The 26,200-nt window shown below is 38.5% G+C and overlaps 1 protein-coding gene across 8 annotated transcripts in view; it reads left to right on the top strand.

Moving 5' to 3' along the window:
* Positions 1–26,200, top strand: part of cerkl (CERK like autophagy regulator) — a 163,924-nt gene that overhangs the window by 27,977 nt on the left and 109,747 nt on the right. For 4 of the 8 annotated variants that reach the window (XM_043693485.2, XM_043693481.2, XM_043693488.2 and 1 more), the window contains exon 2: positions 7,834–7,920. The exons of 3 other annotated variants lie outside the window; for them this stretch is intronic. In XM_043693485.2, the coding sequence (XP_043549420.2) occupies positions 7,834–7,920 (87 nt within the window). Of the gene's footprint in view, positions 1–7,833; positions 7,921–23,077; positions 23,150–26,200 lie in introns of those variants that run through there. One more of the 8 variants, XM_087988973.1, reaches the window with a different exon arrangement.

A 26,200-nucleotide genomic window follows, 5' to 3' on the forward strand; every position in this document is an offset into this window, starting at 1 on the left:
TTTGGAAACGCAAGGACTGATTAGGCATAGTCAACATGGCTTTGTGTGTGGGAAATCATGTCTCACAAACTTGATTGAAGTATTTGAGGAAGTAACAAAGAGGATGAGGGCAGAGCAGTGAATGTGATCTACATGGTCTTCAGTAAGGCGTTTGATAAGGTTCCCCATGGGAGACTGATTAGCAAGGTTAGATTTCACGGAATACCGGGAGAACTAGCCATTTGGATACAGAACTGGCTCAAAGGTAGACAGGGTGGTGGAGGGTTGTTTTTCAGACTGGAGGCCTGTGACCAGTGGAGTGCCACAAGGATCGGTGCTGGTTCCTCTACTTTTTGTCATTTACATAAATGATTTGGATGCGAGCAAAAGAGGTACAGTTAGTAAGTTTGCAGATGACACCAAAATTGGAGGTATAGTGGACAGCGAAGAGGGTTACCTCAGATTACAACAGGATCTGGACCAGATGGGCCAATGGGCTGAGAAGTGGCAGATGGAGTTTAATTCAGATTAATGTGAGGTGCTGCGTTTTGGGAAAGCAAATCTTAGCAGGACTAATACACTTAATGGTAAGTTCCTAGGGAGTGTTGCTGAACAAAGAGACCTTGGAGTGCAGGTTCATAGCTCCTTGAACTTGGAGTCGCAGGTAGATAGGATAGTGAAGACAGCGTTTGGTATGCTTTCCTTTATTGGTCAGAGCGTTGAATATAGGAGTTGGGAGGTCATGTTGCGGCTGTACAGGACATTGGTTAGGCCACTGTTGGAATATTGCGTGCAGTTCTGGTCTCCTTCCTATTGGAAAGATGTTGTGGAACTTGAAAGGGTTCAGAAAAGATTTACAAGGATGTTGCCAGGGTTGCAGGATTTGAGCTACAGGGAGAGGCTGAACAGGCTGGGGCTGTTTTCCCTGGAGTGTCAGAGGCTGAGGGGTGACCTTATAGAGGTTTATATAATCATGAGGGGCATGGATAGGGTAAATAGGCAGTCTTTTCCTGGGGTCGGGGAGTCCAGAACTAGAGGGCATAGGTTTAGGGTGAGAGGGGAAAAATATAAAAGAGACCTAATGGGCACCTTTTTCACACAGGGTGGTACGTGTATGGAATGAGCTGCCAGAGGATGTGGTGGAGGTGGCACAATTGCAACACTTAAGAGGCATTTGGATGGGTATATGAATAGGAAGGATTTGGAGGGATATGGGCCGGGTGCTGGCAGGTTGGACGAGATTGGATTGGGATATCTGGTCGGCATGGACTGGTTGGATCGAAGGGTCTGTTTCCATGGTTTACATCTCTAACACTCTAAAACAAACACATAGCTTCAACATGTGCATAAAAAAGAAGAGACTAGTTTAAGTAAACTTTGGTTCCTTGGAGGATATTAATAATGGAAAGAAGATAGCAGAAACTTTGAACAAATATTTTTTATCAGTTTCATGGTGAAAGACATACAAGCATTTCAATAATCGTAGAAAATCAAGGAGCAAAAAAGGAGCGAGGAACTTAAAAACAATCATCGTTAGTTTTTGTAGTAGTTTATATCTAATGGGGTAAAGACCATCAAGTCCATTGGACCTGATAGTTGCTGGAAAGGGTCTTAAAAGAAGTAGCTTCAGCAGTAGTGGATGCATTGATTACAATCTTCCAAAGTTCCCTAAATTCTGGAAAGGTGCCAGTAGATCGGTAAATTGCAAAAGTAACATCTCTATTTGACGAAGGAAGGAGACAGAAGATCATAGACCAGTTAGCCTAATATCCGTCATTGAGAAAAATGCTGAAATCCATTATTAAGGAAGTAGTAGCAGAACAAAAATCATAATCAAATCAAGCAGACCATCATTAAGGATGTAACAAAGTAATTGGAGAAAGGGGATCAAGTAGATATAGTGGATTTAATAAAGGCATTTCATTAAGTTGCCATGTAAAAAGCTACTGCACAGTTTAAGAGCTCATGTATGACTGATAGCATAGTTAGAGGATTGGCTAAATAGCTGGAAAAAGAGGCAGTATAAATCAATCATTCCCAAGGTGGCAAACTGTTAAATTGTAGTGTGCAACAGGGATCATTAAAATTCCTCAACTCTTTAAAGTCTATTAATGACTATGATGAAAGGACTAAATGTATTCAAATTTGCTCATGATACAAAGCTAGCTGGAAAAGCAAGTTGTGAGGAGAACAAAAAGGCTAAGGAATGGTCAAAAGTTTGTCAGATCACATGTTTGGAAATGTGAGTTTATTCACTTTACGAACAAGAATATTCAAGGGAAATATTGCTTTAATGGGAAGAGATAGAGACTTAGAGTTGGAAAAGACCCTACGGTCCAACTTGTCCAAATAACCTAATCTAACCATTTGCCAGCACTTGGCCTGTATCCCTCTAAGTCCTTGCTATTTATATAATCATCCAGATGCCTTTTAAGTGTTGTAATTGTGCCAACCTCCACCACTTCCTCTGGGAGCTCATTCCATACATACACCACCCTTTGCATGAGAAAGTTGCCCCTTAGGTCCCTTTTAAATGTTTCCTCTCTGACTCTAAACCTATGCCCTCAAATTTTGAACAGTGCCAAAATAAAGCCAAGATCTGGTAACTTCAAGCATGAAACATAAAGATTAATTTACAGGCACAAGAGGTTAATTAGGAACACAAATTGAATGTTGACCTTTATTGCAAAGGAATGAGTGTACAAGTAGGGATATAATGTTACAACTGTACATACAAGGCATTGATAAAGCCCTAATTGGGATACTGCATGTAATTTTGGTCTCCTCATTTAACAAAAGTTTGCTTGCTTTGATGGCAATTCAGAGAAAGCTATCCCTAGATTGATTCCAGGAATGAATGAATTGTCTTAATAAAGAAAGTTTAAGGATGTTGGACCTATGCTCATTGGAATTTAGAGAGGTGATTTTATTGAAACATGAGATTCTGGGGGCTTGACAAAGTGGACATTGTGAAGGCATTTCACCTTGTTTGGGGATTTAGAATTGGGGCACATAGTTATTGTATAGGGATCTACCATTTAATAGTGTGATGCAGGAGTTTCTTCATCGTCCAGGTTAAAACCTTTGGAATTCTCTACTCCAGAGAGCTGTGGGGTCTGGGCTGAGCTGAGTGATTGATTGTCGAGAATCTGTTGCTGGAAAAGCACAGTAGGTCAGGCAGCATCCAAAGAGCAGGAGAATCAATGTTTCGGCCGGAACCCTTCATTAGGGCTCCAGCCTTGAAACATTGATTCTCCTGCTCTTCAAATACTGCCTGACCTGCTGTGCTTTTCCAGCAACACACTCTATTCTGATCTCCAGCATATGCAGACCTCGCTTTCTCCTGAGCTGAGTCATTGAATAGCTTCAAAGCTGAGAAATTATTTCTTGAACCAAAGGGGAGTGTAGGCTTATAGGGACCAGGGAGGAAAATGGAATTGAAGCAAAGATCAGATCAGTTGTGATCTTCTTGAAGGAGCGAGCTCAACGTTTTGTATGACCACTTCTACTCTTAGATATTTCTTATGTTTCTAAACCAAGCACAGGAATGTGCTTCTCACTTCTGCATACTTTTTGGTTGGATTGCAAGATTTTTTTTTTAAGATTAGATTCCCTAAGTATGTAAACAGACCATTTGGCCCTCCAAAGAGTAACCCACCCATATCCATTCCCCTACATTTACCCCTGACTAATGTACCTAACACTATGGGCAATTTAGATTAGATTAGATTAGATTAGATTACTTTCCAGTGTGGAAACAGGCCCTTCGGCCCAACAAGTCCACACCGACCCGCCGAAGCGCACCCACCCAGACCCATTCCCCTACATTTACCCCTGCACCTAACACTACAGGCAATTTAGCGTGGCCAATTCACCTAATCTGCACATTTTTTGGAGTGTGGGAGGAAACCGGAGCACCCGGAGGAAACCCACGCAGACACGGGGAGAATGTGCAAACTCCACACAGTCAGTCGCCTGAGGCGGGAATTGAACCCGGGTCTCTGGCGCTGTGAGGCAGCAGTGCTAACCACTGTGCCACCGTGCCGCCCATAAGCATGGCCAATTAGCATGGCCAATTCACCTAACTGCCACAACTTTTGGATTATGGGAGGAAACTGGAGCACCCAGAGGAAACCCACGCAGATAGAGGGAGAATGTGCAAACTTCACACAGACATTCACCCAAGGCTGGAATCAAACTCTGGTCCCTGGCGCAGAGAGGCAGCAGTGAGATATCATTCAAAGCACTAAAAAATTTGGTCCTTTTGAAGGTGAAGGTGAAGGTTATGGATCAGCAAACAAGTGCTAAAACATCTTGACTGAATTGTTTCTTTGGGCTGAATTTTCCTGTTATTTTTGGAGAAGTGTTTTCTCGAGTGAGATCCAAGCATAATTCATAGTCCGTAGTTCGCCATGGCCTATGTTAACTTTTCTCGTGCAACCTTCCACTCTTAATTTCATTACTTATGCAACTGGCCTTTGGCCTGTCTTGTGGAAGGAGATTGGAAGTGCTCACTGTTCCTGGGACTTTGTGATATTCATGTGCTGGCAACATATTTAAAATTCAGCTCCACAACACTTAAGGTGCTACAACAAGAAAGTACCCTTAACACTGATGTTCCACTGCTGTCACTGAGGAAATGGCCCAGAAAGGCAAGTTAACTCATCGGTTTACTGACAGGGACCTCGTGTTTCTGGTGGATGTAGTGGTGGAAAAGAGGGTAGAGATTTTTCCTGACCAGCAAAGAAGACCACCAGAGTTAGCGAATCTGGATTAAGATAGTGGCCTGAGTCAGAACAATGTGCTGGAATTCGCATAGTGACCATGAATCCATTGTTGATTGTCAGAAAACCCATCTGCTTCACTAATGTCCAATTAAGGAACAAAACTCCCATCCTTACCTAATCTAGCCTATGACTGACTCCAGACCAACAGCAATGTGGTTGATTCTTAATTGCTTTTGGCAATTAGGGATGGGCAATAAATGTTGGCCTAGCTAGCGACACCCTTATCCTGTGAACGAATGAAATAAAAAGTATAGGGAGAAGATCACAATGCTACATGCCATTTTCTCTACCTTGTGCTTACAGGACTAGAGCTCACTTTAACTCTCATTGAACACTTTTCTCTCACAAAGACTCATGCCTGCAAGTCTCATTTTTCCAGCATCTTCTCCATTCAACAGCCTTCCCATTCTTATCTTCCTAAACTACTGACCATTCCTGCACTTAATGCCTCCTATTTATTAACTGGCTCATCTCATCTCCTACGCTTTCCCAGGATCACCACTAATCGCTCTTTGATTTGCTTTCATCAGATGCAATACTTCCCTTTGTTTCATTACAGGGAAAGAGTGGACAACCCCCTGGACTGGTACCGCCACAACATGGTGACTTGTTACAATTTAGCATTCAGTTTGAGAGAGAGAGAGAAACTCTGGGTCAGAAACAACTGTGTTAAACTTAACTAAGGGGTAATTACAAAAGAATGAGGGCAGAGTTAGTTGGAGTGAACTGGGAAGGGAATTTTGCAGCAAAGATCGTAGAGGAACAATGGCAGACATTTAAGAATATAGACCATGGCTCACGAGAAAAGTATATCTCAGTAGGAAGGCTCAATGCCAGGAATGGCATAAACTAACCGTAGCCCTAACCAAGGGAAGTAAGGATAGCTGCAAATTGAAAGAAAAAGTGTACAATGTGGCAAAGACTAGTGTTAAGCCAGAGGATTAGACAAGTTTTTAAAAAAAATCTTAACAAAAGATGACCAAAGGATAATAAAGAGGGAAACTGAGGATAAACCTCTAAGTAATATCAAGATGAACAGGAAGAACGTTTTTTCTTAAGACATATACAAAGGAAAAGAAAGGCCAAAGAGAACATGGGTCTCTTCAAGATAGAGTTTGGGGAAGTAATTATGCTGAACCATAAAATGACAGGAATTGAATAAATACTTTGCATCAGTCTTCATGGTAGAAAATCTGAATAATCAAAGGGCAAAAGGAGGAAAGGAAATAATTGCAGTAACTATCGGTCACGGAAAGGTATTAGGGAAACCATTGAAGCTAAGACCAATAAGTCTCTGGGCCTGATGGGATGCATCAGGATTTTTTGTGAAAAAATAGCTATAGTGATAGTGGATACATTGGTAATAATCTTTCCCAGAATCTAAAGATTCTCTGATGTCCCTGAAGATTGGAAAACTGTTTGTTGTAACACTTTTATTCAAAAACGGAAGGAGACAAACAAAAAAAAAGGAATTATGGACCATTTATCTTAATGTCTGTTATTGGAAAAAATTTAGAATCTTTTATAAAAGATCTATTAGTAGAATAATTAGAGATACACAATATGATCAAATATTGCTTCACAAAGGGGAAAATCATGCCTGACAAGGATATTAGAATTCTTTGAGGAGTTAACAAGCAATGAAGATAAAGTGAAAACAGTGGATGTAATGTCTTTAGATTTTCAGAAGATATTTAATGAGGTAGCATACGTTAGGCTACTAGAGAAGAGCACTGGAATTTGGCAGTAATATAGTCACATGGCTAGAACATTGGCTAGCTAATAAGACAGAGTTGGGATAAGTTAGGATGGCAGCCTGTAACTTGTTGAGTGCCACAGGAATTATTGCTGGGGCCACAATTATGTATAATATATGGTCATGAATTGGATGAGGGAAGTGAATGTAGTATTGCCAAGTTTGTGGAAGACAGAAAAATAGGTGGGAAGGCAAGTGGTGAGGATGACACAAACGGTCTGCAGAGAGACATAGACCGCTTAAGGGAGTAGTCAAAAATTCGGAAGATGGAATATCATATGGAAAAATGTGGGATTATTTGGCAGAAAAAAATAGCTGAATATTATCTAAATGGGGAAAGACACCAAAAGGTATAGCAGAGTTTTGGAGGTCCTTGTGCATAAATCACAAAAGTTAACATGCAAGTTCAGCAGGTAATAGGGAAGGGAAATGGAATGCTGGCCTTTATTTCAAAGTGATTTGAGTTTTAAAAGTTATGCAAGTCACTGGTTTGAATGCTGTGAACAGTTTTGATCCCCTTTTCTAAGGAATGATTTACTGGATTTGAAGGGAGTCTAGAGAAGTTTCACTAAACTGTTTCTGGTTATGGAGGGATTTTCTTATTTTAATGTTGAGTAAGTTTGACTTGTACTCATTGAAATCTAAAAGAATGGGAAGTTTTCTTATCAGAATATGTAAAATTCTAAGAGGGCCTGACAGGGTTGGTGAAGAGCTTGGGACCAGAAGGATAATCTCAGAACAAGGGGTCACCCATTCAAGTTGAGGTGAGGAGGAATTTCATTAGAGGTGGGGAATCTGTGGAATTCTTTACCACAGGCTTATAGAGACTGGGCCGTTAAGAATTTCAGTGCTGAGATAGACAACATTTTAATCATTAAGGGAGTCATTAAGGAAAGTTGATGTGAGGCTTATCAGATCAATAATGATCTCATTGAATGCTGGAGCAAAGTGGCCTGACTGAATGGCCTATTTTTACTACTTGGATTTTATGATTTGAACGATCCACCTATGATCGTGAGACTGGTTGCATGTGATTTGCAGGACTGACTGTGGCTAAATCCTTGGACTAGAACTAAATGAGCTCTTTGAATAGTGCAGTGGTATCCCCCCTGCCTCACTTAGTCCTCCTTGGCTTCAGTAAGGACTGGTCCCCTTAGACTTTCATGCGTGGGAAATGTTTGCTGCTTAAGTTTCTGGCACATGTCAGTATGACATTGATGTAGCATTCTGCAATAGAACTACATGTCCATCTCCTTAAGTGATCAGTGTTCTGAACCATGACCGGCTGTTTTCTTACTTATGTGCCAAAAGGCAGTGCAACCCATAGAGGCATTGGAAGAACATTGATGATGACAAGAGGAACTGAACAAGATAAAAGACTGAATTGTGATGGAGAAGGTAAGCAGCATTACATTGGGACTAGATTATAATCGTTTAGTAAAGGAGAATTGATATTGGCTACAATGGAGAAAGTGCTGCAGAATGAAGGACTTGGGGAATCATTGATAGGCTGAAGGTGAGGCGAAATGGATGTTATACATGTGGAAAATATTAGGAAGGTAATATCATGTTTTACCGGGCTCCATCAACAGAAAATTGAGCCTGCTCCCCTCTCCAAGTTCCTTTTAGTTTGTCATCCAATACCATGCCATTTCCCATCCCAAAACAGAAAAAAAACAAGAGAACTAGAAAACAGAAGGAAACAAAAAAGAGAAACATCCAAAAGTCATGATGACAAAGACAACCAAATAGAGTCTGAGGATTTTAGCCAAAATGAGCCATACCGTAGGAGATGCACAAGACATAAATTAAAATAATTGTACATTATATTTTGGTGTCACAATGTTACTGTGTAAAATGTTATATTATACTATAAATTTCAATTAAAATGTCAACAGTTGGTTGTATTATGTGGCCGGAGATACTAAAATATATTTTATGTATATGTTTTCGTCTAATAGATTTTATGACAAATATGCTTCTTGTTAACTGTGCTATGTTGGAGATGCCTAATATTGCACTGCCTGAAAAATTATAGGTAGAATGATTTCAGCAAATGTCATTGTAATTTCTCACTGCTTTATCTATGATTCCCTGGATGTGATAATTTTCTTATAACTTGGTTTCTAGTAATCAAACCACTTCAACAATTCTATTAATTGTCCTTTCATTTTAATACATAAGTAATGTATCTACATGTAAAAAGCAATCAGCAATGATTGCAAAGCATGTTTCAATAGAAATAGTGAACTTGAAGGTATGCATAATATATAAGGGTGTTGGATCTGCATAAAGGCAACTTGCTAATCGGTTTTCAAAGACAGCAGATGCTATTTCTATCTCCATCAAAAATGATATAAATATTCTACAATGGGTGTAACAATTTGTTTTAAACTATATATTGCAGTTTTGTTTTCTTAAAAAAAACGCTGCTGTATCGAGCTGTAGATTTTTAACATTTGTTTTAAACAATGATTTAAAATAAAAAATGGTTACGAGGTTTTTTGGTTTTTCTTTCAACCTGAATTTATTTATTTAACTGTACTGGTTTATTGACAAAATAAAGTATTTACAATATATGCAATGGTAAATTGCTTTTTAAAATTGTTACAAAATCTTTGTGTCAGCAGTCTTTTTGGCATGATAACAATACTTATGATTAAGTGGTAGCAGCCACTGTGTTTGAAGATTAGGATGGTGATTGTTACTGTGACTCATTGGCAATGTATTTTGCCAATTTTTGGTATTAAGTCCTGGTTAGCCCATGCATACAGTGAATGTAATTAGTGTTCCAATGAAGCTAGTACCCATCTGGAAGGAGTAACTTTTTTGTACAAGGTTGGACACTTTTTTTTGTTATTTAATCTTTAGACCTCTTACCGTGAGTGAAATTAAGATTTGGTCCAAACCCATCTTGTCATATTGATTATGTTAATGGAAAAATTGAGCCTGATTGTGTACTGAAGCTTAATTTAGTGTAATGAAAAATCTTTTGTTCATCTTCATTTTAATTCTGATACTAATTATGTAACTTGTGTAGAAATAAATTTATAAATGGCATATGGTGGTTTAGTCTATAGACGACGGAACTAAAACATAACCAAACCAGAAGAAAATGGTGATTTCATTACAATGTGTAAGCATTTTACTAAACGTAGATTAAAACTTTTAATGAAATAGCTTACTTAGAAGCAATAATGTCTCTCTATTTAAGGATGCAAACACCCAGAATAAATCTTTGAAATAGCAGCTGAACTTTAGATTACTTACTGTCACTAATCCATTAAATAAAATGCAGATGAAGTTGGAATGTAGGTGATAATCTGTCTGTAAATAAACATGGTTAAACATTGTCCGCAAATATTTTTATACATTTTTGAATCTTGCCGACTTAGTTTCATTGCTTCCTTTTATATAAATGTCCTAACAGATATGAGATGCACTTTTGTACAAATTTGCCTTGTACTTGGCTTCATTCATTATTAAAATGTAAGTATTTATTCTTATGGCAAATATTCCAACACCCTTTATAATTAATATGAAGAATGTTTATACACTTGTATTGAACAAAAAAGAACTCCTTGCAAAATCAAAAAGAGAATACAAGTATTCAAGGCAATTTTTTATTTTAATAAGACATAACATATGGCCCTTCGAGCTTGTTCCACTATTCAATAAGATCATGTCTGATCGTTTCATGGCCTCGGCCCCACTTACCTATCCTCTCACCATAACCCTTAATTTTTTGAACAGTAAAGGAATTATCAATCTTAGCATTAAAAACATTTACTGAGGATCCCTCAACCACTTCCCAGGGCAGGGAATTCCATAGATTCACAACCTCCTGGGTGAAGAAGTTCCTTTCAATTCAATCCTAAATATGCTCCCCCTAATCCTGAGGCTATGCTTTCTTGTCCTTGTTTCACCCGCCAGTGGAAACATCCTCTTCTATCTTACTTATTCCCTTCATTATTTTATGTTTCTATAAGATCTCCCCTCATTCTTCTAAATTCCAATGAATATAATCCCAGTCTCTCCTTTATATGCCAACTCCAGAATCAAATTCGTGAACCTCCTCTGCACCCCTTCTAGTGCCAATATATCCTTTATCAAGGAAGAGACCAAACTTGCATACAGTATTCAGGTGTGAACTCACTAGCACTCTATAAAGCTGCAACATAATCTCTCTGCTTTTAAACTCAATCCCTTTTGCAACGAAGGACAAAATTCCATTTGCCTTCTTCATTACCTGTTGTACCTCTAGTCCAATCTTCTGTTATTCATGCACAAGGACACCCAAGCCCCTCTGCAAAGCAGCGTGCTGCAATTTCTTACCATTCAAGTGATAGTCCTTTTTACTGTTATTCCTACTGAAATGAATGATTTCACATTTATTAACATTGTACTCCATCTGCCAGAACTTTGCCCACTCACTTGAACTATCTATGTCCCTTGAAAATTTTCATAGTCCTTGGCACACTTTGCTCGACCACTCATTTTTGTGTCATCTGCAAACTTTGACACGCTACACGTGATCCCCAATTCCAAATCATCTATGTAAATTGTAATTAATTGCGTCCCAACATTGATCCCTGAAGCACACCACAAGTCACTGCCAACCAGATCAGCACTCATTTTTTTCCCATTCTTTCCTTCCTGTTGGTTAACCAATCCTCTATCCATGCTAATAGATTGCCCGTAACGCCTTGAATCCTTACCTTATGCAGCAGTCTTTTGTGTGGCCCCTGTCGAATGCCTTTTGAAAATATAGATCTACCACATCTACTGGGTCCCCGTTGTCTACTGTGTTCATAATGTCTTCATAGAATTCCAAACGATTAGTTAAGCATGCTGCGTCTGCCCAATAGGATAATTTCTTTCTCGACGTCTTGCTATGTCTTCCTTGATAATAAACTCAAGCATTTTCCCCACTATAGAAGTTAAGCTAACTGGTCCATCTTTTGTCTATCTCCCTTATTAAACAGTGGTGTCACATTTGCTGTTTTCCAATCTGCTGGAACTGCCCCAGAGTCCAGTGAATTTTGGAAACTTTCCACAAGTGCATTTGCTGTTTCTCCCACCTTCTCTTTTAGCACCCTGTGATGCATTCCATCAGGGCCAGGAGACTTGTCTACCCTTAGCTCCATTAGTTTTCCCAACACTATCTCTTTCGTGATAATGATTTGATTCCAGGTCCTCACTTACCTTTGTCTCTTTGTCAATTACTGGCATGTTATTCATATCCTCCATTCTGAAGACCAACACAAAATATCTATTCAATGCCTCAGCCATTTCCTCATATCCCATTACTAAATTCCCTTTCTCATCCTCTAAAAGACCAATGTTTACTTTAGCCAGTCTTTTTTGTTTTATATATACTTTTACTATGCCTTAATATTCTGAGCTAGTTTTTTCTCATGTTCTATCTTACGTTTCTTTATAGCTCTTATTGTGGCTTTCTGTTGACCTTTAAAGCTTTCCAAATCTTCTAGTTACCCGCTGGTCTTGGTGACTTTGTATGCTTTCTCTTTCAATTTGATAGCCTCCCTTATTTCTTTAGACAGATGACACATTACCCTTTTTCATGCAGTCCTTCCTTTTTACTGGATGTAATTTTGCTGAGCACTTTGAAAAACTGCTTTGAAAATCCTCTGCTGTTCGGCACCTTCCCACCATAAAGTTTTTGCTTCCAGTCTACTTTAGCCAACTCTTCCCTCATCCTGTTGTAGTCTCCCTTGTTTAAGGACAGGACCTTGGTATTGGATTTTATCTTTTAACAGGCATTAGTTATTTGTTTATTGCCCATCTCAATGTGATATTATTTGGTGGCCTATTGACTACACTTATCAGTGACATTTTCTTCTTAGAATTTCTAATTTCCACCCAAATAGATTCTGTGGAGATTTAAGGTTGAATCCATATCACCTTGCACCACCACCCTGATGTTGTCATTAAATATTAGAGCAACACCACCTCTCTGTCTGTCCTTATGAATAATCTGATACACCTGGATATTTAACTTCCAGTCGTGACCATCCTGCAAACGTGCCTCTGCAATGGCTACTAAATCATATTCATTCACGATGATTTGTGTAATTAACTCATCTACCTTGTTATGAATGCTACGAGCATTCAGGTGAAGTGCCCTTATGCTAGTTTTTGAACCCTCTTTATGAATCCCAACTTTAAGACATGAAATAAAAGTATGTTTTGCTGTCCTACTTTGATGTTCAATTAAATATCACCGCTATATCAGGTTTTAACTAAAAGACAATTATGGATTTATTAACGATACAAAATGTATTTAATAAAGATGCAGTCGTTGGTTAACATACATATAGTATCACAATATCACTTATCCCAATAAGAACCCCAAAGCCAAATGCAAACACATGCAACATGTACTCTCGCTTTCTCGAAAAAGAAACAAAAAAACCCCAAAAAAACTTGCTTTAGCTATTAGATTGTACTTCCAGGCAAAAAAAATGAAGTGGAGGATGCTCTAGATTCTGATGCTGTGGCACGTGATCAAATCACTGATCATGCACTGTTAATTCTGAAATCTTTTGGACATAGCTTGTTACAAAGTTTGATCTTTCAATCACTGTTTGAAAATAACATAGTTTTCATCCTGAACTGATAAAATTTCAGAAATGAGAGATCAGCTGGGCAGCCTGTTGAAGACATACTTTTCTCCAACTCAGCTTGTTCTTATTAGACCTCCTTCTAGTTCCCCTTGTTCACAGCAGGCTTTCTTCCAACTTCATCTAAATATAATGGAATAACTTCACCATGCAAATTGCTGTTCAGCCCTTGCAATGTCTACAGGAAAACAAGCAGTTTTCACCAATCATGTGATTTCTAGGAAACTATGTCCACATTGAACTTTTACTGGCCTCTTTTAAATAAATCACTCTAGGTATGACCATAAAACTTGAAGTAAATTCATCCTCCTACAGTCCTTCAAAACTTAGGTCCTTCAAACAATATTAAAACAAAGCATCTTTCTAACAGTAATGAAAATGTAAAAAAACTTAGATTGCTTTCTCATCATCTGATTTAAAAGAAGGAAATGCCACCATCTATAATTGGAAAGAATAAAGGTTTGAAAGCTTAAATTTATAATTTGATACTTGAAGGGAAAGGAGCATCCCTGAGATACTGTTAAGTTCTTAAATTATAAAAAAAACACACATAAAAATAATCACAGATTTTATGGCCTTGAACAGATGTCTAGGATTCATATCATCCTAAAAAGATATCTGACAAAGGTCTGACAAAAATGTACCATACCCTTTCCAGCCTTGTACAGATCCCAGGAATACCAATTATTCACACTCACTAATTTGCCATTTGATTATTTGGCACTGCAACTGAACTGATCTGATATGGTAACTTTGTCATGCACGAAAACGCAACACAGTTACAAAGCCTCGCCATCCGGCCCCTGTTTTTCACTGTCCATCTCTCTCCCTGCCTTTGTCAATAATTTTCTCTTTTCTGGTGCTGTTGATCTCTGTTTGTTCCTCTTCCTCTGTCATTCTATTTCTCCTTCTCTCTCACTGTCTTCATTTTTCCAATCAACTTTCTCTTGTTTTTGTGTCTCTTTCTTCTCTGCGCTTCTTCCCTTCTCCTCCTTGTTACTCCTCCTTATAATTTGCAGTGATTGTTTTTGAATGGACCCAACATTTCCAGCATCCATGATTGGTCACAATTGCACAAATGAATCAGCTAATTGTTACTAGTCAAATCTCACTTTGCATACAAAGCCCTGGTGTCAGGTCATCAACCACAGCTTCTACCACTGCTTGAACAGTGCAGCTGTGTAAACACCACATGTGAGTTTTAATAACTTACTTTTAATAATACAGTAATTCCTTCCGCAATCCTTGGTTTTAAAACCATTCCTTTTCCATTTCAGTCCACAATCAAAAAGTCAAACTAAAATGATACAATCTTCATATATCTGAATTGGTAGTTTATCATATATAGTTGGAGTACCTGATCCATTGACCCTTACTGATGAAATCAATGAAGGTACAAATAGAAAATAGCCTGGATTTTATAGTATGATTAATGGTTATGCGATCTGTGCTCACCATTAAGTTGGAATGAATTAGATGATGACTTTGAGTCTGTACATGCATAGATAAATGCAGAAATCCGGTTGTGGTCTGCTTTGCCCTGCTGCTGTAAAAACTTTATTACACCATACCTCACTGATAGACTTGTCATGCAAACATTTGAAAGATGTGAAGTTGTGCTGTGTGCTGACTATAATCCACTAAACATATCTGAAAAACATTGGGAACCATTGAATTAAGTTCCAATGTGGGTGTCAGGACCACAAGGGTTGCCAGTGCGAAATTTGACTTTGAGAGCCCCATGCTGGTAGTAGTCCCTCTGGAGCTCCATGAGGAGAAATTGAGGTCTGCAGATGCTGGAGATCAGAGGTGAAAATGTGTTGCTGGAAAAGTGCAGCAGGTCAGGCAGCATCCAGGGAACAGGAGAATCGACGTTTCAGGCATAAGCCTGAAGAAGGGCTTATGCCTGAAACGTCGATTCTCCTGTTCCCTGGATGCTGCCTGACCTGCTGCGCTTTTCCAGCAACACATTTTCACCTCTGGAGCTCCAACCAACTTAGAAAATTTCTGTTTCTGCTCCAGCAGGCATTAGCACTCCCAGTTCCCTTCTACTCCCAATCCACATTCTGGTTTCACAGGTCTTTGCAGTGAACCCACAGATGTGTTAACCTCCACAGTCTCCACTCTCGATCTCTCCCCAAACACCCATCCTCTCAAAAAGCTCTTGCTGAAAGGTTACAAAGTGTAAACGTTTTCCAATCTCAAATTGGGGTCACAGTAGGACGACGTTTGTGAATCACTGTCTTTATTAAAAACAGAAAAGACTGAAAATGTATATGCAGTCAGTCGGCATCTGGAGAGAGCGAAATAAAATTTAATCAATTTTTATCAGTGTGATAAATCTTAATTAGGACAACACAACCTCTGAAATAATTGGTAATTCACTTTTACAAGCATACTGTCTCATTTTTGCAGATTCCAATTGGAGATTTTAGAAAGCTAAACACACATTTTGTTTTCTCTTTCTCCTATGAATGCCACTTTTCTTTCACTTAATTTCTTTTTCATATGTGATGTTAGTTTGAGTTAAATACTCCAGCTTCTATGTCCTGGTACAAGCTTGGGGATGGGGAAAAGGTGAAATTTCAGTCCTCAAAAACTAATGGATTTGCGTCTAGTGGGATGTATAAATGCAAAACCTAATCCTAGTCACTTGCTTTCGTGGAGATGGGATAACCAATCTTTATGTCGACATATCAGTTTTAAACTTATTGTGGCTAACGAGGTTAACCAAACCTAGTTGACCTGGCAGGTAAAGGTGTGTGTGATAGCAGCTCGATCCAACAGTGAACCTTTCTCATTTACTAATGAAAGATTCCTCATTTCCATCTTTTTTGACTTTGAACCCCAAATACCTTTTGCTCCTTTTTGAGATGTTCATATCACCCTGGCCTCTGATCTCCCCTTTTAGCCTCCAATCTTCCCTTCTCTTTCATCTGCACAATGGTTTTTTTTAACTATCCCTCTGGTCTTTCTGTTCTTGAACCGCGGCCTGGTGCCAAGGGTCTGTCTGTCTAACAGCCCAATAATTGTGGATGGAAAATGGAAGTGAAACTGGCAATTGGTCATTGTGTTAAATTTGACAGGACCTGAAGTAAAACAATACTCTCCAACCCTAACATTTTCCTCTGCTTTTGAAGTAAGATTAAGCTCCGTGTGTCTTGAAGATAATTTTCGAATCTAATTGGTTGGTTAAAGAAGCAGGATTTTGCTTGCGCATGCCAGGGCTCCCCTGTTGAGTGTTGTGCTATATCTGACTGACAAAGACTGTGCATTGCCTCTCAGAAGCTATATTAAAGGTTTATGGGCAACAGTAAATATGAATAATGAGTGCCATTTGCTCACTGCTGCCTGCAAAAATGTTTGCCAATGTGAAATGCCTTTGGGTTATACTACATTTCAAAATCACCCAAATATTGTGTGCTGCTAAACTATAAAATTCCCCACACAGACACTGTGTAAAACCATTAGATCCCCCCCTCCTTGCTAGAATGTCTGTTTCCCTATCCTCAGTACAGACATGTGATGGTCTTTTTCCAGTTGTGCTGTATTCCAGCATCAAACATCAAGTGCCTTCAAAGTGCTACTACCTTGATTGTCCTGAATGAACCTTCCTGGTGTTCAGTAGTGTTGATTGCAGCATTCTTGCTGTTTTAAACGTCTTGCATATTCTGGACATTATAAATGATGAAAATAGAGCTTTTGAGTATAAATAGTATGTAATAACTTAAACTATTCATGCACAGTTTCACAGAAAAATGTATGAATTTACAGAAATAAAATGCTAGAACACAATATCATATAACAGATAAGACTCTGGTTGTTCTAACTTTGAATATCCTCCGACTTAGTGTGAGCAACAATTGCAAAGTTGTGTTGTTTTTTTTTGTCTTTTACAATTTGCCCAAAGCTCACCAAACCAGTGGAAAAATTGAGAAATTTCAAGACCCGTGACTCAGTATGTTAGTTTTGAAATAGCATTTGTATTTGAAGTCAATTCTGTTGATAGAAATGGTCGTGCCCCCTTATCAAATTAGTTACATTGAGAGTTTCTGCTAATTACCATCATTTCTGGAAGTTTGACAAGGCTCTCACAATTTGTTTTACTAAGTGCAGCAATATGCAGTTTTTAAGAGCTTTTAAACTCATTTAGAGTTCACTACAACTACTATTGTGCTCTAATAAAATTGGCAAATCGTTCAGTAATTTTTAAAATCTACTTTGGAGTTAGTTAAAATTATTTTACTCGGGTATTTCTAGAACATCCGTTTAAAAATATTTATTTATGTGATAACTCCATTTTCAGTTGCATTAATAAAATTGCACCAGGTTAGAGCTTCCTTCCTTCATAGTTCAGAGAATTAAAACACTGACACATGAAAACTTACTGTGGATTAATGTTGAAGTATTGTTAAGTACAGAAACTGATTGGGAGAGTTACATTCCAGAATGAAACTAATAGATTCGTGCAACAAAAAAAAACTATTAATGGATTGGTATTTTGTTCCTTAACATAGTTTAATGATGGCAAGAAAACAATTTCTCTGATGTAACATGAACAATTAAATGAGCATCCACCAGTGTATCCAATTTTGCATTTCTGCAGTCAGCTGTGAACTTTCCTTCAACTGGCAAAAATAATCATGGGCTTTTCAGAGCAGGCGTTAGTCAAGTGCAATCCAGGGTTCCTTAATGTTGACAAAATAAGAACCCATTTAATGCAGCTATGACAATTATACTAAAGACAGCAGTTAGAACTGAACAATATAAGGCTCTTGTGGTCCAGTGGTAGTTTTCCTTAGCTTTTGAGCCAGAAAATCTGGGATCAAGTCCCATCTTAAGGTCTGATGGCTGTAGAGGTGGGTCATAACGTATCCAAACAGATTGGTTTATAACTTTTTGGGAGCTCTTGTGGCATAGTGGTAAGATCTCTTCCTGTGGGCTAGAAGACCCATGTTTCAGTTCCCACCTGCTCTAGGTGTCATAACATGTTATTTTTTAAAAAGTGATTTAATAAAAAGGGCTCTTGTGGCACAGTGGTGATGTTCCTATGTCTGGGTCCAGAGGCCTGCGTTCAGGTTCCGATTACTATATATCTCGAGCAATGTGCTGAACCAGTTGTTTTGAAAAATGTACACATTAAACTGTACATTAGTTAAAACAAAAAATGCTATAATTGGCAATTGAAAATGAATAGTCAGTAACAAAAAAAAATTTGCATTCCTGTAGTGCCTTTAAAGTAGTAAGATGCCTCAAAATATGTGTTATGAAATAAAATATGATACCATACCACATGTGATAAAAGAACAGGCTGTCACAGCTTTGGCCAAAATGGTAGGATTTAAGAAGTGCCTTAATGGAAGAGGGGGATGTAGATAACAGGGCTTGGAGAGTATGTTCCATTATTTAGGGTCTGGATGGAAGAAGCACAGCTGACAACAAAGGAGCACAAAACTGTAGGTGAGCACGAGTCCAGAATTTGAAGAACAGCATGACCTTGGAAGATTGCTTAATTGGGGGAGGCAATCCAAATGCAATATTTTATAAGATGGTCATATTTTAAGCTATCACTTTCAGTTGAAGGTTTAATGAATGTCTTGGAATGAAAGTGCTTTACAGAACTGAGCCTAGGGATAGACCAATACGAGTTGTTATGGGGACAGAAATCCAGGCAAAAAGCCATAGAAACTCAAGTGCTAGTTTCCATACTTCAAAACAAAAGAGGGATAGGTTGTCTATTTGGACACAGACACTCTGACTCAGGGGGCAGACAGACCTGGAGAGAAATATTGAAAGGAGCTGCTGAAGTGCCAAGCAAAGGAAGAGACTGTTAATATGTTTCTGTCAAACAGAATACTGCTGAGATTGTAAAACATGACCTGATTGTGGCAGGGGAAAATATCCTGTTGAATTGCAGAGAGGAATTTGGGACTTTACCTTCCAAGGTTACACGTTTGCTGATAGTATAGCATAATGTATTAATCTGGCATTGGGCTTTCAGCTGTGACATTTAGTTATTGTGGAAAGTGCATTTTCTGTAGTTTCATATGTTAGTTGAATAGTAAGTAATATTTAGTTCAGATGATTTTTATTTGTTTATGGTTTATTATTTTCAAAACCTTCGTGATTTTTTTTCCCCCATTGGTCAATAGAAAATTCATATTGTTTTAAATGTTATTGTCTTCTATTGGAATTGTGACAGTGGTTGTACAGATATTCAGCCCATGAAGGAATTTGCAAATACAATAGAATATTAAGATAGACACTGTGCTGGATTGAAAGTCAATGTAGTTCAGTGAGCCTTGGGATGGAAACAATTGCCAATAAAACAAACCAGCACAGAGCAGAAGGAAACTAAATGAAATGGCTCATTTTGGAAAATTATTTTCACTATCTTTCATTTAGTCAGTGTCATTATTAAGACTGATAACATTTTAACATTTGGGTGGATTCTTCCCGAGTGTGTAAGCAATGGTGAGAACATTTGGAAAATACAATGAGAATGAAAGTAAATGGAATATGTTTCAAAAAGGTATTGTGATTTACTTTTATCCTTAAGCCTCAAATTATGATTTTAGAGTCTTGCTGGTGAGCAGGGCCTACCTTATTTCCATGTACATTTACCTCATTTGAATCCTGACTCATCTTATTTACATGTCACTTACATTTCATTTCTCCTTTCTGGAATAACTGGATGCCATAAATTCTCTGTGTAAGTCAGAGCAGAAATTTGCAGCTGCAGGTTGCTGAATACATGTCCCAGCCATTATTGAACTCTTCTTTCACAACAATGCCACTGTATGTTTTGTGGTCATGATCTTTCTTGAAATTTGTTCACACAAAAATAAACATTGATAGACCGTCAGCCTCACGTTGCTATACGTGTTCTCAGAGCAGCTCTCACGCTAATCAGCCCTGCAACATTTTGCTTTAGGCTTAGGTACACCTGCGTCTTGCACCGATATAAGATGCATCTTATCTCTCTTAGTTTGCTTTCTGTGTACTCACTCGTTCAGAGCTTCCTTGGAAGATGCCAGCCACTTTCCACCTTGAAATGCTTTCTTAGTGTGCACTTACTGGCTTTAGAGCTCACTTACAGGCAGTGACATCACCCCCAACTGACCAGCCTAGGGCATGGTCAGTTGGGGGTGTCCTGCCATGTCAGTCTGAATGGTGAGTCACAGTCAGTCCTTGTGATTTGTTTAGTTATTTTGAGGCTGCTTATCAAGAACAGACAATAGAGACTTTGGACGTAGACAACTCAAGTCTCTGGATGGGCTTCATTGTCCTGGATACACTGAAGGAATGATAACTGTGATTAGGGACCATTGGAAATAGTAGAATGGGACCTCAATGATTAGAAGTGAACTGGAAGCTCTGGAAAATGGTTTATTTTGGGTTGGGGTCTGGATGGGGCCTTCAAACAAGTCATGGTAACTCTGGCATCTACATGGGAGGATGTAGAACCAATAATGGCATGGGAATTTCTAAACTCATGTACCCGAGGAATATTGAAACTTGTATAAAGAAGCTCAGTAGACATGGAGAGGAGGCGATGATCTTGATAGGAAGTTGAAAGGTTATGGGATATCTAAATAGCAATGAAATACATAACGTGAAGGAAGATGGTGAGAAAGTCTTGGGTTACAGGTGGAACTACATGTCATTCACACTGCAACAAAGTTACAACCTTGCTACGACAGATCAAATGTCAATTGTAGGATCCACCTTATTCTCACTTTCCACCTTATCCACACATCCAAAGGATCATAAGCCATCATTTCAACCACCTACATGGAGGAAAGTGTTCAGGTTCTAAAATTGTTAAAGTCAATGTTGAGTCCTGAGTACTGTATAGGCAGACGATGAGGTATTGTTCCTCCAGCTTGCATTAAGCTTTGCTGGAACTTACGACAGCCCTGAGACAGAAATATTGGCATGGGAGCACAATGGTGTATTGAATAAAGTGGCAGGCTGGAAGCTTGGTCACCTTTATGCATGGAACAGACAGTGATCCGCAAAATTGTCACCTCGTCTGCATTTCATCTCCCTGGAGTAGAGGAGAGCAAATTGTGAGCAGTGAACACAGTACATTAGATTGAGTAAAGTGGAGGTAAATTGCTGCTTCATCATCTGGAAGGTGTGCCTGGGGTCTTGGATAGTGAGGTGGGAGAAGGTAAATAGGCAAGCATTCTGTGATTGCATGGGAAGGTACTGTGGGGTGTGAGGATACCGGATGGGAGAGTAGTACATGTCTGGTAGTTGTACCCCAGTGAAGGTGGTGGAATTGATGACCTGTTATCCTTTTGGATGTGGAGGCTATAGGAGTGGAAAGTGCAAGAGATCCCTATCGTTGTTGTGGTAGGGAAGTTAAGTGCTGAAGGCAGAAGTGTGGGAAACAGACTGGACCACTTGAACATCTTGTCAACAATGGTGGTAAGGAATCCTTATTTGAGGAAAAAGAGAAAAGAAATTATTTGCCTAATAATGTGCACAGTACTATGGAAAGCTAAATGATAATTTCAGTCCTTGTGACAAATTACTGTTTGAGGCCTTCAGTATGTGCGTCTGAAATGCCCAGCAGAGTGACAATCTGATAGTTGCCAATTCTTTTCGGATATTCTAAAATGTATTCCATTTGTTCCCTGGACCTCTGCTTGAAGACCTACTTAGTAACTGAGCAATGCCACAGGAAATCCTCCAGCAAAACATAATATTTTGAGAAATAAGTTCCGTTTTGATGGTCTCCTGGTCAATTCTAATCTGCTAGTCATAAAGCAATGTTTGCATATATTTTATCACTTCCATAAAAAGAGTTTTGTGTATTAAACACATTATTATGAGCCATTTTAAACAATGTATGGACATGTGCTAAAGCTGCAAACACAATTAGCATCAAGCAGATAAATCCGACTTTAATCCTATTTACGGTCTACATCAGACAGATGTGCCAAAATTGAGAAGACAAGCCTCAGCTTAAATAATGTTTCAAACTACAGTGACCCATTATATGTCTGTTGCACCTCTGTTTAATGACTGGGTATTGTCAGTGTTACTATTAATAAGTCTTCATCATTTTAGTAGATGCTTACTCCAGAGAGTTACTTTTATTTCATGATATTATCGGCTATTGGAGTTCTAGTTATTTCTTGTAATTAAACTGTCTAATTTAAAGAGACAGCAAAAGTAGAGGGGCAGTAAAGAATCTTAAACGAACAATATACTTAAAGAATGTTCCCAAATCCTGTTGAAGAACAGATAGGTACTTGAATGCTTATCAAATAATGCAGAAATACTGTTGGTTCAATCATTTATCAAGGTTTCATTTTAGTGCCTTTAACTGCATTTAGAATCTTGCTAGTTACTTTCTGCATAAACTGTTCTGCCTGGCAGATTAATCCGATCATATGTCAAGACTGATTTTGATAAATCAGTAACATTGAGGAGTCCAACAAAATTGAAGTCACCAGGGATTGGTGTGTGGGTTGGTTAGGGTGGAGTGGGGAGATTGTGGTTGAGATGGTGCAATGGAGACAGTGTGCTCTTTACAGGTTGCTGCATATCAAGATGGTTATGGTTGTTGAATGCCCCAATTGTACTCTTGCTTCTCAAGGCAGTGCCCTTGGCTCAAAAAATTTCAGGTGTTTCATCAGTATTCTTTCTCCATCATAATATCAGAAGAGAAGATATTTACTGATGAATTTGTAGCATTCAGCTTTATTCTATATGATCCGACCGGACTAGTCAGAGGTGGGGGGGGGGGGGGGGGAATATTGAACCTGTGGCCACATTCATGAGTATGCTGATCCGCGAGTAGTGAATCCCCGAATAATGAGGAGTGAGTGTATTGTACAATTCGGAGAAAGTGAGGACTGCAGATGCTGGAGGTCGGAGTTGAGAGTAGGGTGCTGGAAAAGCACAGCAGGTCAGGCAGCATCCGAGGATCATGATAATCAATATTTCGGGCAAGAGCCCTTCATCAGGTATTGTACTATTCCCTGAGTTGCTTTCTGTTTCATTATTATTCCATTCAATGTTGTCACTTCATAGGATCTAGGACTGTAGGAGTTCAAAAGATAATTCACTAAAATGCTGGCTTTTCTTGAGGTGTTCATAATCGTGAACCGACAATTCCGCAAAGGATAATTCAACGCATTTTTTTTTATTTCTAAGACTGGAGAAGTTTTAAAGTAAAGTGTTTATAGTAAACATTAGTGGTAATAATTTAAGATTGTTAACACTAACAATAATTGAAGAATTGGTAAAGTTATTCGGTAAACCTACATATATTGGGAAAATTAGTGGTTACTTCCTTTTTAGGAATCCAGTTGGTTACAAACATTTACTAAGTTAAAACTAAAAAACATGAGCCCTATGGAGCGGATTTTATCAGAGAAAGGACAGGAGCACACTTTATTGTGTTTGCTTCCTTGCGCTGAATTGTCATGCGCTGAATTATCCTTGCACTGAATTGTCATGCGCTGAATTGTCAGGATGCCTTTCATAACAAATGTATGTTGTTTAAAATAAAATGCTGACTTCTAAATTCTACTGCAAAAGTAATTAGTATGTCAAGGATTGCCTTATTATCATGTCCTTTTATAATTTGTTTGTTTTAAGGAGCTCTCATTTCTTCTGACCACTGTCATTTTCCAAATACATTCATAATAATTTTCAGTGTTCAATTTGATTTATCTTGCCAGGGAAGTGATAGAAGCAGATACGTCTACGAAGTTTAAGAGGCATTTATACAAACATATGAACAGGCAGGGAATAAAAGAAAGTGGATGATGTACAGGTGGATGGGATTAGTTTAGAATAGCATTATAATTGGCACAGCCGAAGGGCCTGTTCCTGTTTTGTACTGTTCTATATTCCATATTATCTCTTGCCTCTTTAAGGCTTTTTTTAATGGCAAGTAGGGTAGAAACTGGTTCTGGGATGATGGAATAGTGTGAATGGTATTGGGCTAGTAATTCCAGGAGCCTGGACTAAAGTTCTGGATGCATTGGTTCAAACTTTAGCGCACAGTTGACAAATTTAAATGCAATTAATTAATAAATCTGGAATAAAATGCTAATCTCATTAATAACCACAAACTGCTGTGTGTAATAAACTCCTATTGGTCCATGCAAGAACAAAAACCAAACTAATGCAGGTGCATTGCCATATCACTGAAATAAAACTGAACAGGTGACCCTTGCAGAATATGAAATGTTTTTTGAAATTTGCATGTTTGTTAACTGCTAAAAATGATTTTTCTACAGGACAGCCCATTTACCTTTCTTGGTCTAACCTAAATGTAACAATATAAGCCAATGAAATGGGTTAGCATTAATATAAAACTACTACAAAAAGTTGAATAAATCAAATGAACCACCTGATATTGGTTTAGCATAGGAACTAATAAGGTCTAATTCTGATCAGTCACCTCACTGACATCTAGGTACTTGTACCAAAATGGAAGAGCCTGTTTTGAGAGACCGAGCATCAGCATGGCTGGGTAGGGGATTTGTTAAGAACCACCCCCTCTCCTTGCTGTCAATCCCTTTTGCCCCATGACTTCCTCACACCATTACTCGCTGTACTTGTGTCCATTTGCAGTCTTCAGCCTGTGTTGGATAAAGTATAATCAGTGGTAGGACCGTGGCACTGCTAAGTAATGAAGACCCTCTAATTTCTGATGGCCAGCAAGTAAGGACTTGCATCCCAGAAACCTTGACTATCAACTCTTCAGCTAGCAGATGAGATCTGCTTCTCTCTGCTAAATAATGTCCTGTTTGTGATACAAATTTAAATATTTGTAACCAGGTATCTTTTTTTACCTTTCAACAGATAATTCATTGTTTGTAATAAAGTGCTTTGGGATATCCTGAGATCAAGAATTGATTTTTAATGTAATTCTTTCTTCCTGAGAGAATTGATAGCTGAAGGCATTAATAATGAAACTAAAGCAAAATCAATGAAATATCGAAGACTGGTTTTTAATATACTTATGAAGCCATTAACATAATTTATTAAATTTAATGCTATATTTATCATGAGAAAAACAGTACCGAATACAATTGGATGGTTCCAGTATGGAGATACCATTGATAAGAACAGCGGGTGGACAGCTATTTTTTGCATTGATATAGTTTTGATTTGTTTTAATTGACATGCTGTCGTGATATGCAGTTGGTGTACGACCTCCATACTATTTATGATAGCTGTGTGCAATGAAGTTTAAAAATTAAACATGATTTATATAAATCATATGAAAATTGAATATTCATTTTATGTAAAAACGTGTAAGAGTGGTGGTGGAGGGCTGTTTTTCAGACTGGAGGCCTGTTACCACTGGTATTCCACAGATCGATGGTGGTCCATTTTTGTTTATCATTTATATACTGTAAACTTAGATGAGAATGCTGAAAGCATAGTTACTAAGTTTACAGATGACACCAAAATTGGTGGTATGGTGTATAGTGAAGAAGATTATGTAAGAGAGATCTCAAGAGGTCTTAAACAATTGGTTCAGTGGATTGAAGAATGGCAGACAGAGTTTAATTTGGATAAATGTGTGGTATTGCCTATTGGTAAAACAAACAAGGACAGGATGTTTCAGCAGCACGAGTCGAGAGAGCGTGACGGAAGCAGCTAGGAAGGTATGTTTGAATATAAAATACTTAGCTCGTGAATCAGCAGCCTCCATTTCAGCAGGGGAGTCAAGAGAGTACAAGCCAGAGGGCACCTGGGAAGATAAGTTTGAATATAAAATACTTACCTTGTGAATCGGCGAAGCGAAGGCTGAACAGGAATGGATGCTGACACAGGGACTGCTGGGTAAGTGAACTAATATATTCAGGCAGTGGCTAAACCCAAAATACTACAAGTGTAGGGAGTGTCTCCCACCTGTTGTTGTCCCCTAACCAAAAGAAATGGCTCTGTGTGGAGGGTTGGTAAGGTTTTTTAAATCTCTTGTGGCAATTTAGAAGAGGGGATGGAAGCTAGGGCATTTGCATGTTCCTCTTGCAGGATGTGGGAGGTAAGAG

Source organism: Chiloscyllium plagiosum, unplaced genomic scaffold, assembly GCF_037043375.1.
Source record: "Chiloscyllium plagiosum isolate Xiang-an unplaced genomic scaffold, Cpla_swu_hap1 HiC_scaffold_7, whole genome shotgun sequence".
In the NCBI taxonomy this organism is placed as follows: domain Eukaryota; kingdom Metazoa; phylum Chordata; class Chondrichthyes; order Orectolobiformes; family Hemiscylliidae; genus Chiloscyllium; species Chiloscyllium plagiosum.